General features: G+C 36.0%; 1 protein-coding gene across 4 annotated transcripts in view; it reads left to right on the plus strand.

The window, feature by feature from the left end:
- VPS13B (vacuolar protein sorting 13 homolog B) overlaps nucleotides 1-14,076 on the plus strand; it is a 460,107-nt gene that overhangs the window by 207,588 nt on the left and 238,443 nt on the right. For 2 of the 4 annotated variants that reach the window (XM_082753129.1, XM_082753130.1), the window contains exon 21: nucleotides 4,110-4,257. In XM_082753129.1, the coding sequence (XP_082609255.1) occupies nucleotides 4,110-4,257 (148 nt within the window). The remainder of the gene's footprint in view (nucleotides 1-4,109; nucleotides 4,258-14,076) is intronic. The other 2 variants (XM_082753131.1, XM_082753132.1) reach the window with 1 other exon arrangement.

Raw genomic sequence — 14,076 nt, forward strand, 5'->3', positions numbered from 1 at the left:
ACTAGAACCTTTTATATGGTACTTCAAAGTACCCGTGAAAGTGCTTTCATCAAATGATGAAGATGTAGGGCTTCTTGGCTGGCGTAAGTCTATCACGTAAGTTTGGAAAGATTACAGCTCATCAACCAGTGGCTGATCTTTGGTCCAGGCAGAAGCGCTTTTTCTGAGCATACCTGAAATTTCTAGCTGAAGTCACAGAATTTCACATGAATTTTCAAGTTCATCTGTTGCGAATGAAGCTGCTTTTGCGAGCCCCAGAGGTTAAGCTTGCCTAATGTTTTTAATTAGGAAACAATATAATTGGTTAATTTTAACTAGAAACTGGGCCTTATGTCTAATGCTTTCGGAAGCAATACAGGTGTATTCTTATATTATTGCTGTCAGAAACCAAAACAATGAAATGTAACTGTGGCCAGACAGCAACTGTGATTAGTTGCTATTAAAGCTTGGCTCAAGGTGAGCAAGGTAGACCCTTGCTATTCGAGCTGCCAGAGCTTGAACTGTCCTGCAGGATAAGTTAATGTTCTTCTCAGAGGCAGATAAAATGTTTGCGTGACGGTGATCTTACATATTCACAAAAATCATGTCTCGAGTAGAACTTCCATCTGCACCCATTCCAGTGACTTCATTAATTTCACTTTCTGCTTGCTGGTTGTAAGCTATTGCATGTGTACAGATCAGTCTGTGTGCACGGAGAAGACACTAACGGGATGTCTGGGTTTGGTTTCATTTCACAGATGACAACCCATGTCTGTGTTGGGGCTTCTGCATTGAGCTCAACATTTCACAGACCAGTGCTTCATTTTTAACCTTATTTATAATGTTTTGGTTCCAGGAATTCATTCCCTGCTTCCCATTGACAAGCGGGTATTCAGCCATTCCCAGGAAAGCAGGGCTCATCATGCTTAACAGTTTTTTGGGAAGACAAACATCATCGCTCTGAACATGCCCCCATTCCCCAGCCCCCTCATTAGCAGGGCAGCACAAGGAGCAGAAAAGTCTTCGGCTCTTCAACAACATTGGTTTGTTATCACTGCTACTTTCATGAAAAATCCAAAACACAGCACCATATAAGTCTCTACAAAGAAAATGACCTCTATCCCAGCCAAAACCACGACAAAAGCATTCCCAATCTTCTTCATGTGCCTGCATACTCTTCAGACTCACTGGTGAAATAATAAATTATTTCAGGTGCCATGAATTATTATTAATCTAGTGTTCATTGTGTAATACACACAAAATATTATTGCATCAGTAAAACTGTGGTCAATATTCCAGAATAGAATAGGATTTTGATTTTGACTGCAAAAACAAAGTACCTTAAGGCTGTAGCCCCGAACTGAGTTCTCTTGTAGGTCATAACATTGGGCTTACTTTTTGAGTGTAAACTCTGTCATCTTATGTATTATGTGAAGACAGATTTGTATTTAAACAGAAGCTTCGACTTGAATCATTTTGGGTGATTTTTTATACTTCTGGAATTCAGAAAAGTTGTCCATTACTCAGGACAGAGCCGATAGCGATTCATGTGTTGTTGATGACTTGTGTAGAAAATGATTAATATTTTCTAGTAGAAGGCATTTTCCTGACTGTTGTGGGAAGCCTCTGTTTACAGTATTCTTCTGTGTAAAGGAGCCTCATATAAATGCTGCTGTAGTTCCATATCTCTGTTGTGCTCTTTATCTTCTTTATAAGACTACCAATTAATAACTGTAAAGCTTCCTTCCCAAGTAGGTGTGTTAAGCTTTACTGCATGCTACTTCATTGCCAGCTTTTTGGGTTGTTGTGATGAAATGCTTATGAAAACACTTGACTGCAATGTCTCCTTTCCCATCAGATTCATCTTCTCGTACAGCTGTGGTGCTCTTGTCATCTGCTATTTCCCAAGCCACAATTTCCTCATCAGTCTGTGGCTAAAACCCAAATCTTGATGATCCTTTTCCATCTATTTCAACGTTGATCTTTCATCTTCTGCATTCTTTTAACCAGAAATCTTTTGCCAAAAATCTGACAAGATTGTACTGGGCGTCATCAACAGCAACATCAGGCTTGATTTCAGTGAGCAAAGATGAAACAGCTGTTTCATTGTCCAGATCAGCACTCAAGCGCTCAATATTTGGTCATAATTTTTTCCAGCTTTGGCTGGCTGTGATAGCCTTGATGTTTTTCCCTATATGACTAGTGGTGTAACTTATTATTGTATGCTGCTGATCCATTTCTTCAGTGGTTCAGAAACAGCCACAGCTTCTTCAGACACTGTTTTCTGTCCTATTGTCTTTTGTACTGTCTTATATTATCCGTGTTCGTTCTTCAGAACTCTTGCTTCACTTTGGCAAGTTGATGTTCTTACGATGTTAAATGCAGAAATGCCAAAACATGGCTCAACGGTTGCTGTTATGGGAAGGCTGCAGGTGGCTTTGCCATATGAAAGGTTGTATCAGATAAATTTTGAAAATAAGTGGCGTAATACATCTGACCAAAGTTTATAAAACTTGAGACTCTCTCTCTCTCTGTCTACATGTGGGAAGTATTTCTATGGTGTAAAACTTTTTTTTTTTTTTTTTTTTTTTTTTTTTTTTTTTTTTCCAAAGCTGATTGGCTTTTTTTGCTGTTGTTATGGCTAGAGGACACCAAAGTGACACGTTGCTGTCTTCCAGAATTGGTTTTTAGGGCTTTTGGAGACAAAGCTGATGACTGTACATTCAGAGAGAGCAGGAGAGATGAGAGTTCTGTTTGTCATTGGCATTAGTATTTTCCTATTAACTTTGCATACCATTGTATATGTAAGTTGATTGTTTTCACTGGAATAGGATTAAATAGTTGATTGTCTGTCTTATTTTAATTTACTTTTATAGTGGAAAATGCTAAGGGCATTTGGAAGTGATTCTCCTTCAATTAAACGATTTTTTCTGTTTGTTTTGGGGTTTTGTATGTGTGCACGTGTTGCACACTGCTTGATTCAGTGATCTGTTTTCCATTGGAGAAAATTTACAAGCATATTGCCCGCCTCACACGAATTTGTTTCCCACAGAGATTCCTAATGCAACGTGTGAGGTTTCTCATTACCCAGCTATATGGATTACATTTTCACTCCAATACCAACAAAATTAAATTACACAAAAATTGATTAAGATGCATGTAATCCTAATGTCTGATCTTTAGAAAAAAACTAATGCCATCTTTAAATGATAACGCTCTGCAAAATCAACAGTAGAAATACTCTGCTCTTCTCAACTAGAGTATATTTACAACTTACCTAGCAGCTAGCACTACAGAGAATTGTTAACATTTTTGTACACAAAATGGAAGATCAGGTTTTATTAATGATTTTGTCTTTTCTAACTCACGTTGATTTAAAAAAAAGGAAAAAGAAAAACAAAAAACACAACACCAACAAAAGCCTTCAACTGTATTTATTTCTGGCCCTTCAGTTCCTGAACTCATTATTTTTGCCTTATGTTGATTAATGTATTTTCTGTTTTCTGATCTTTGAAATAGAGGTGCAGGCCTTCAAACTAGATTTGAATGCCTTCAATTTTGTCAACCAGTATTGTGTTTTGAGCAGTTGGTAATTTTACCAGTCTGCTTAAATGTCGAAAGGTAATTCAAAATCACTAATGATCAGAGTCAGGCCGCACGTTTCTTTTTAATTGTGTGTCTTTCTTTTAGAAGTTGAATTAATGAAGGTTGATAAATTACTTTGCAAAACATTGAAGTCTTCGTATCTGGCTAAATTTGTCTAGTTTCCACTAAATGTTATGATTTAGCTTTGAGGATGATCCAGGTTTATTCATACGCATTTTGATGGCCTAGTGAGCATGGTATTTTAAGTTAATAAATTCTATTTAATTTTTTTTTATTGTAGAATTTATTTTAGTCCTGTTAGTCTGAGAAAAAAAGACTTGCAAGTGCAAGTCCGAATGTGGTGTTTCAGCTGTTTAATGAAATTGTAAAAATTTGTTTTCATAATGTCTGCTTCAGTCATCATTTTAAGTCGTCTTCTATAAATTAAAAAAACGCAGCTGAAGACATGCTTCTTATGACAATGTCATAATTCAAAATTAATGTTTTTTGGTTGTGCGTGGTTCTCAAAGTGCTTCTTTTTCTAGCAGTCTGTAGGATCTGTTCCACTTGGAGTGTCAGTAACTCGAAAAAAAGAGGATGAAGCATCAGTTGGAAGTGCGCCTTTGGCAAGGCAGCAATCAAATCAAGCTTCTGAGTATGCCAGCAGCCCTGTCAAAACAAAAACAATAACAGGTATGATCACATCTTAATTGAAACTAGCTACTCAGCCTTTTTAGCCTTACTCAATAACATCCGTGTGCAGCTGAACAGTATCAGCTGTGCAAATACTCGGGAACATATTTCAGATTTAAAGAAATACTGTCCCAGAAAATTACCAGTTCTTTAATAAAAATGTTAATTTTTCATCTTATTTTCAATATAGATACTACCTCGAGGGTCCTGATAATTTCATGGAATGTATTTTCTAAGACAGGATAAAGGAGATGCCTTTTCAACAGAAGATAGCTATTTGGCTTGATATTAAATGCTTAAGTCCATAATTTTGTCAGACTTTATACACTTAGATTAATCTCTTTGATTTCAGTCAAACTGTTCACATTGTTTCCAACCTGGCATGTGTGCAAGTCATTGCAGATCTAAGTTTTGTGCATAAATACAGTAAATTTCACAGTTTTCTCCCATAGAAAATACATTTGTTGTCACTTCTGTTTCTGGAGTTTAAGAAATTTTTAAATTTAGGAATCTTCCCTGGCACATCGGGAGTGCTAGCGTTACACTTCATTATTACTAATCAAGATGATATGGCATTCTGGGATTTTCTGGACTATTTAATCATACAGTACTGTCTGCAAGTAGTAAAATAGGACATCATCCAACAAAAGTGACTATCCAGCTGAGACTTTCAGTAATCCTTCTGAAATACACTGAACAAATTCTCTTTTCCTTTGCATTGATGTTTATTTCCAGTTAATCATGAAGTACTTCAAGATGTTGTCTATTGAAACCGAGATTATGATCTTGCCCATGAGTGGTAGTTTAATTGTTATTTTGTGATAAAAAGGGCTAAAGCCAGAAAATCTGAATATTACATGGGTTGCCACGTTGAAATTGATAGAATAATAGAAGGAAATCTTGGAAATAAATCTATTTCATTTATTAATAATTTACTTTTCAGAATTTGACTTTCAAAATTTTTCAAAATTTTACTTTTCAAGGAGTTGGACTTGATGATCCTTATGAGTTCCTTCCAACTCGGGATATTCTATGATTCCATGGTTCTATGAAATTTATCCTTTTATTTTTACCATTCTTTCATCCTATCATTTGTTTTTACCTGTAATGAAGTGACTGCATTAAGTATATTCTTCAGTTTGCAATATTTAGCATGTATAGTCCCGCTACACCAACATCATACGTGTTTTGCATCCATTCATCTCCTCTTGTGGTTAATTCCACCAGTGCCTAACAACAAAGCACAGAGGTGTAATGCACTAGAGAAACATACATGATTTTTATGTTAAACTGTCAGAAATAGGATTAAAAATATCTTTTTTAAAACCTTTCTTTGCAGAGACATATATAACCCTGGAAGAAAGCTAATCAGGGAATTCAGTTTGCTTTATTTAGTGTTTGAAGAAAATTCAGTTTGAAAGAATGATGCGTTCTGCATCCCTTTTGTCTCAACAAAGCCCAGTCATGGAGAAGCTTTGAAAATTTCAGTTGCCAAAGCTGTTGTTTGACTCAGAGAAGAGGGGACGTAGTTGTTTTTTGGAGTTACCCAAACATTCTGATAATATACAGGGATGGTACGTTCAGTCATTACGTTAAATTTGGCTTCTTAACTGATGAAAATGTTATTAATTTTTTTTTTTTTTAAGATGTAACATGCGTGTCACAAGTGCTTGTTCGAAGACCAGCCTGTGTTTTTAACTGTGTATCTATTTGTTATCTGCTGGAGATAAAATGCCAAGTGCAAAATACCTGAAATATTTGAGATTTACCTTTAATTCCTTCAGCGGAATTAAAGTATAGAATAAATGCCAAAGAGCAAAAGGAAATAATTTACTAATTAAGTAATTTAAAGGGATATTCTGTCCACTTCAGTAGACCACTCAGATTTTCTCTAGTAAATGAAAGGAGAGCCATGTCATACTGCAGTGCCGTGCAGGCTCATTCTCTGTATAGCCTCCTGAAGCATCATGTGGTGTTAAAAGCTTTTCCATCTGTTGAACAGAGTTAGATTTGGACTGGGAGATTTGGGGGACAGTAAAAACTTAACACTTACATTGTGTCATCACCCCTTCCCCTCCCCCCTCAAAAAAAGTCTCTGATTATGAAGCTACAGGTTAAAATGTGTAGAAAAGGTAGGATGAATGAAAGAGTAAAAGGTGAGACCTCATTCTGAGATTCTGAGAAAAGTTTCAGTGGATGCTTTGTTTCACAACTTGTTTCTTTACAGGTGCAGTATGTGCTCTGGAATATGGTGAATGAGTGTCTGGTTTCTTAAATGAAAAATAGAGTGCCTGTTATTCTTCTCCTTTCTGATTTTTCTGGGTCCCTTGCTACCAGTAATTTTCACTTGATTTCCTTACTTCATTTCACCTAATTTCTGTCCGAGTTTTCTGTTTGCCTCACCTTTCTAAAACCAGGAATAAAAAGCACATAATTATAGGTCTAGGTCGTGCAACGCTACCTATGCTACAAAAGCATCTAGATAAAAGGCAAAAATCCTTGTAAGCCTTGTAGCTGTACCTATGGATGCCTTAAGTTGTACGAAAACTGAATTTGCTGCATTGATAGCAAGCACATATGCATAGTCTTTGCAGACTAAAAGAGGTTATGTCTTAAAATCATGCTATTCAGGTGATGATTTGGAATTTACCCTTTTTGAGTCTAACATGATCTTAGCAGTCACTCCCTTGAGAACTGCTAGAAACCAACTCTATGTATTAAATGAAAGCAGTTTGTAATCACAGCTGTAAAATGATTTAAAACATTGATCTTGAGTTCAGTTTATTAGCTAATGGCTGCTGAGACATTGCCAAAAATGAAGCATGGGAAAAGAGCAAAACTACTATTTATATGGTAACTGCCTGTGAAAATCCAAAGTTTCTGTACTTAAGTCTCAAATGGTAGTTATTTATAAATCTCCTTAACCACAGAGGCCTCAAAAACAGAGTAAGATAACAGAATATATGGTTTAAATTTTGTATGATGCGGTCATGAACGAGCAAGATGATAAAGAATATTAAAAAAAAATATTTACCTGAATTCCACTGTCCACCCACTTCTCTTCCTGTTCTCAGCAATTCACGAGCTCCCTGTTAATTCAATAAAAAATAATTTAAAGACTTGGTGTAGAATTGTAGCTCTTATGATTGCATAGTGGCAAAACGTGTGAATGTGTAATATACATATAGCATATGTAGAATACCTATGCAAGAACATAATACGGGTTGTTGAGTAGATAGGGCAGCCTTTGAAAGCTGTCCTGTGCACTACTGATTAAGGATTAATCAATCCAAACCGTCTATTTTCATTCTTTCAGAAGGGTCTTCATTCAATACTAAAACAACTTTCAGATTTCATTCTTTTTATGTTAATAAATGGTAGTAATTATTTTCACTTTGTTTGAAAAATAGAATGTAACCTAATATAATAACTTAAAATAACACAGAATAATTCTGGTTTGGAAAAATCTGTTGCATTACTGAAATGTTGATATTTTGTTCTGTGGAGCTGTTGTTTTTGAGATGTAATTAGAGTTCTAAAGTTTCATACACGCAAAGTTAAAGCTAAGTTAAACCTGGTTTTCTATTATTTATATTTCAAGCAGATGGATGTTGGTGTCGTAACAAGAAAGTTTAAAGCTTGGTCCAAGATGGCCTTTATATTCTCTGTCCTGTATAAATTGTCTGATTCCTAGTAAGGGCAGAACTCAGCTGGCCAATTTCTCCCTTCTTTCCCTTGATTACTTATTTTCATAGAGCTTGTAGAATCAATCTTTGAGAGATTTATCTTGTTAAATTTTACATTGAACAGTAAGCACAAAGGGAGTTAGGAAAAGACAAGCAAACGAGTGCTATGCCAAACGAGGATTCCATGAGTCTTGTTTCTGTAGAAAGGAGGCAAAGACCACCACCCACCTTCTCTTTCAACCACTTCCTAACATTTGATAACGTAGGTATAATTACGTGCTTATAAGCTGGTCATTAAATTCTTCTTAGAAATTAAATTCCTTGGTTATTATGGGGAGCTTTAGTAATTCAATTTTGAAAGCTTTTCTCAAGTAATTCTTAAAATTCCCTCCAAGTATACATAGGTGATATTTCTGAACTATTTTGAAGGTAGCTAAGCAGAGAGAAGAGGAAGCTTTAAATGTATACCTGTCTTTTTGTTGATGCTGTTTAGGCTAGCATTACAGAAAAGATTATAAACAAATTACTTCTGAACTCTTCTAAAAACCAGGAAAGTTAGGTATCATGTACCTAATAATAAGTGGATCTGTAGTGGGTCTGTGTGACAAAAAGGAGCTACAATTCATTACTAAGAGATCAAGGAGTATTTATTTTAGATATTCCATTCTTTATAAATTAATACATAGTGAGCACATGGTGCATCTGATAGCTATTACTAAAATGAAGAAATAATTCACCTATTTTGTCCTACTACTGGTGTATGGTAGGTAGTACTGTTTAGGACAAGCTTGATAACTTCTTGAATTAGTTGGACGGCATACTGTTCAGACCAACTGATTCGGGGTTAGTGTTTTTATTTGAGGCTTCATCTTTAGTCAACAGAAAGATAACTCAACTTAAAAAAGAAGTGTGGCATAATATGACCTGTACCTAGCAAAACCATGTACAGTTACTGATTTTTTTTCTTATGAAGCACGACTAGAGTTGTGGACTAGATTTCTGCTAAATTGAGTTGCTGGAATGCAAAAGAAAATCCCCAAACTGGCAAATGTGAGAGAAGTCTGGCTGGTGAGAAATCAATGGATTATCTGAAGAATTTGTACATCACTACTTCTGCTCAATGAAGCGAATGATTATTGTTTATTCATGCCTGTCTTGGAATGTATCACTGATGATTTATTTGGGAAAATGAATGAAATGAAATAGATGCTAAGTAAGCTAAATAAAATACAGGAATTTCAATCAGACACACATTTACTTAGGGTGCCTGAAAGTACTAGGATTTTTATATTTTCATAAATGGGTTGTAGTTCTTGGAAGGATTATTTAAATAGAAGGTCTCTGGGCTCAGATGATTTATGGTAACTTCTAAATGGCTGGACAGTCGCATACCTATATTGAGAAATAATTATTGTGGGTTTTCTTAGCTAGTGAAATGTTTGGTTAAATGATGGCATGATTTCTTCAGTTCTGTGTGGACTTTAAGAGCATTAGGAACACAAAGCCAATGTAGTACATCAACTACAATTTCTGTATGGAAAAGTTGAGAGAAAAAGAACAGGTGTTTATTTTTATATACTATTTAAAAGACTAAGGAATTTTCAGTGTATATTTAAAAAAGAAAGTCAGGCAGACAATCAGAATTCTTCCTGAATTTACCAGAAAAGGTCTTGCAAACCTGAAAGCTGAAATTCATAGTTCATAATGTACTAAAAGTTACTTGGAATGGTAAGCAGTATTAAGATAAATTTGGGCACGGACTGAAGATATGAACACACACACAACACGTTTTGTTGTTTGCTAATATAGTAGCTCAATGTTGCCTGTGAAAGTCCACGATTTATACAAAAGCGTCAGTCCTTTTTTATTTCTGTTCCCAGAACTAAATAGGTATTTTTTTTGCCAGAAATAGTGCAGTAATCGTTGGATTTGATGGGAGAAAACACTACCCATAGCCATTCTCTAGCCAACTCCTGCTTTCACACTGAAAGCTTTTTTGCTTGCATAACCACATTCATATCACATTTATCTTGATTTACTGACATACATTTGCTCTAGAAAAAGGGATGTTGTGTAAGAAGTATGAAGATTCTGGATTTTAACATTTATGCTACTGCTAGCTCATTTGAAGGACTTTTCTAATTCAGTCACTACACCTCTCTGCTACAGTTTCCCTGGGTATAAACTACTTCCTCTGGCTAGTTATCAGGGATTCTGTGGTGCAACTACGAACTGGATTGATAAAAAATAACATATTATCTGTACCATTACTAAAGTAGAGTGTAAAAATGCTCAAACCCCAGTAGACAAATTCTTTATGCAAACACTATTAAGTATGTGGGCATATATATTGCATTTTTATTTTATGAGCTTAAAAGGACTTGGTGCTATTATTTGGGTTATTTAAGTTTTTATGCCTTTTTTAGAGTATTTATTATGTTTTTCTTTTCAGACAACTGATGAAAAGTGCAAACTTTTTTACATACAGGTCACAGTAGTCTTTCCTTAAAAAAATCTCAGCCTCATGAATAATTCAAATATTAGTCATCTATCAGTGGAGGCAGAGGGCATAGCTTCTGATACACCACCATAAAAATAAACTGTGAATATTTTTGAAACACTTCTGATGGACATTGGTAGTTCAGAAAATATTAGTAAATGCTGTGAGCTGTCAGCCTCACCTAATAAGCCTGCTACTTCAATGAACATTTAAAATTGGTTTATAGGAGAAATTAGTGCATGAAGATAGCCAGCATTTTCAGCAAGATACTCCTCTTTTTGCATTTTTTAAAATATGTATACTGTTTTAGTATCAAATCATGGAACAAAATTATTACATGGAAATGCATTATATTGAGAACAGAATTTGGTTCTTTGACCATAATATACGGAAAAGGGCAAATGATTTATAATGCTTTCATGTATCTCTTTATACAGACATATGTATTGTGCTGCAAATATAAAATATATAATCTTATGAGGAAAACTGAAATGCCAACCAAGCTTTTATATAACATGTTTCACTGAACTCTTGCTTTTGCCTACAGTTTTATATGTAGAAACTAAAAACTGCCGATTTACAGAAAAGAAGAAGGAAGTTTTAAGTAGGTGGTGTTTGTACTGTTGTTGTGTTTTGTTTTTTTTTTTTTCCTTTAACATATGAAGAAACCAATTAATCTTTTGTGGAGACACGTGCACACGCACACACACACAAAACTAGAGTCCTAGGTTTTCATCTTTTTTTCAGAGTTGTTTGAAGTTTGAATTTTCTCCTCCACTGCTTTTTAATCTCATTTCTAATCCCGTAGACTCCTTGGTCAGTTCCTCAATGGTTTGCATTTACAGCAAACATCTTGGAATTTTTGTTTTTATTTCTGATAAAAAGTCACATCTAATGCATGAAAATATGAATTGCTATTAGGAAACCCCAATGAGTTTTCTGATGCTATGGTAACTAATTTTAGTTTGAGAAGAGGAAAAATCTTTCCAGAAAGACCCATGTAATAACAGTATCCTTTCCTTTGATTTCTTCTTTGAAATATTATTCCTGTTCGTGTGTTTTGCTGCCATAGCCTCTTAGCATCGATGATTAGTTTGCAATAGCATTTTTCTCGGCTTAACTCATTTCTGATGTGTGAGAAGTGTATGACTGATGATGTGATGTCAGGAAGGAAAGCTTGCCCAGCATGCTGAGGTCACACGATGCACATTTTGAGTAGGGTCACGCGATGGGATGGTGGAGAGGCCGTCCTGCTGCAGGCTGCTGCGTGGGTGTCTCTGTGTGAACCAGTAGGAGCTCTCTGAGCTTTTGGGGATCACTGACAGTATGGGTTTGTCTGCAGCAGGATGACCTTTTCCAACCATGAAGAAGCTTCTCTCTACCCTCTTCATGCATAAAATGCCTGAGGCACACAGTGGGTCGGGAGTCAGAAGTCGAGCAAAAAGGACAAGACATGGTAGAACCGCACTGCATACAAATTATGAGTAAGGTATTAGCATTGTATTTTACCTGCCACTAGTTCACATACCAGCTGTAAGGAAGAACTGTAAAAAGCATGAGGCCGCTGGTGAGTACAGATTATCATTGGCCCTCAACCCAGTAGTGGAAAATCCCTGTTCTGTGATCTTTTCTTTTATTTATTAGAGGAAATGTCCATTTGCCCCCAGATCACCTCACTTCAAAGGATTTATTTTCCCCTTTGCATTCCTTAGGTCAATGAATATTAATAGCACAGTGTAGCACTATTTTTTCCAAAGATCTTTTTATTTTTAAAACTCATGTTTTATGGATTCAATTTCCAAAGCAACCGGTTCCCAGAAGGCTAAAAAACACAAAGAAAGAGGTATCTGTCTGTATAGGAAAAACATCTATATCTTGAATTTATGCCTTAAGTCTTGCTTAGGGGCATCTCCTAGGAGAGGATGTTTACAATTAATTTTGAAGGATTGCCCCTTGAACGTCCCTTAGATTCTAACCATAAGTTGTGAAATAAATTATGAAAATTGCAGCTTCTGGTAGCTCGATCTGGATTGGGCTGATCAGCCCTTTTCAGAAAGTCTGTTCATTACCACTGCGTCATCTGAACTTGGTGAGCGTGGCAGCCTCCGAGTGACTTCTGAAAAAGATGTGGTGTTGATTTTTACCAAAATACCACATATGCAGTATGTGACTAGAGGATGAGAGTAGGAGCACTGTTTCTGTACATTGTTTTTTCTTAAAAATTACATTTTGTACAATTTGAGGCAGTCCCCCCCCTTTCCCTTTTTTTACTTTCTTACCAGTTTGTAAATGTTTCAGACAAATCCTATTTTCTATCCAGCTATTGCTGACTGGCTCCTGGCTTCAACACAGGGCTGATTACGGTGCCAGGAAATGTTCCTAGATTTTTCAGTTCAGTAGTAACTGAGTAGCATAATTATTTTAGGAGATTAACCTTCATACTGAGACAGATGGAGCTGATCCAGTCTATGTATTTACTATAGAGGACTAGCCAAACACACAGGATAGCCACACCAGACTACTACAGTCTCTTAGCAGCTATCATCTGCTGATGGCCTTGCCTGATAGGGAATTATGACACGTGCTTTCAGACCCTTCAGACAAAGCTGTAGGACTTACCAGTACAAAAAAAATAAATAACAGAAGACTACTTTTTTTTTTTTTTCCCCCCCCTGAAGAATTATTTCCATGCTGATTTCTTTACATCCTGAAACACCTCTTATTGCTTCTCTGTTCTCTGTGATTTCTGGCTGAATGGGTCTTTATCTGTTTGCATTATAGAAGTTTTCTCTTTTTTTGGTCTTTTGTTGAGACTGGGGTACAGTGAAGCTGTTTTCTATGATGGATACTCTTGGAATTTTGAACAGCTTTGCAGGTTTGAGTTGCACATATAAGAAGAAAAATGAGTGGTGCTTCAGCTATCTAATTTTATTTGTAAATCATAGGTAGCTGTTTCTGGAACTAGAAGGTTGATTCCCCTAACTGGGAGAGAATTACTGGAGTGTGTGTTTCCCAGCCAACAAACCATGGAAGACTGGAGCAAAACATAGTTTTAGATCCTGCTGATGACGAATACACTTGTTCAGTGCCATAGGATATTTCCTGTTGACTGTGTTGTAAAAGCAATTTTATGTTGTATGTCCTTTCATCGTAAGCTGAGGCATTCCTGCCTCTCATATTTCCAGTCTCACAGTGACTATACACACCATTCTCCCCCTTACCCACGGTTTTATTCTTGAGTTCTGCATTCCAGTAACTCTTACATTTTAATGTTTCTTCGGAGTCAAGCCGTTCCTAATTCTTGCCTTGTAATAAGTGTACTATAGGGCTTGTCTACACAGAGAAGATAGTGTGAACTGAGGTAGGGTAAGAAGTTAAAGAAGAGCAGCTATTCCTCACTAAATATCTTTATTTTAACATAATCCATTCATAATGTGGATTGAATACTCACTACATGCAATAAAAGTCAAGAAAGAAAATATTATGAAATAGTTACAAGAAAATATTATGAAACAGCTACTCCGTGACTCCATGCTGCTTCTCCATATGGACAATTTACTTAAGTTTGTCTCTCCAGCACAACTGACAATAAACAATCCTGAAGTGTCATGCTTTCTACATTCTTATGATCCA

This window comes from Aythya marila (genome assembly GCF_965140915.1).
Source record: "Aythya marila genome assembly, chromosome: 2".
Classification (NCBI taxonomy): Eukaryota; Metazoa; Chordata; class Aves; order Anseriformes; family Anatidae; genus Aythya; species Aythya marila.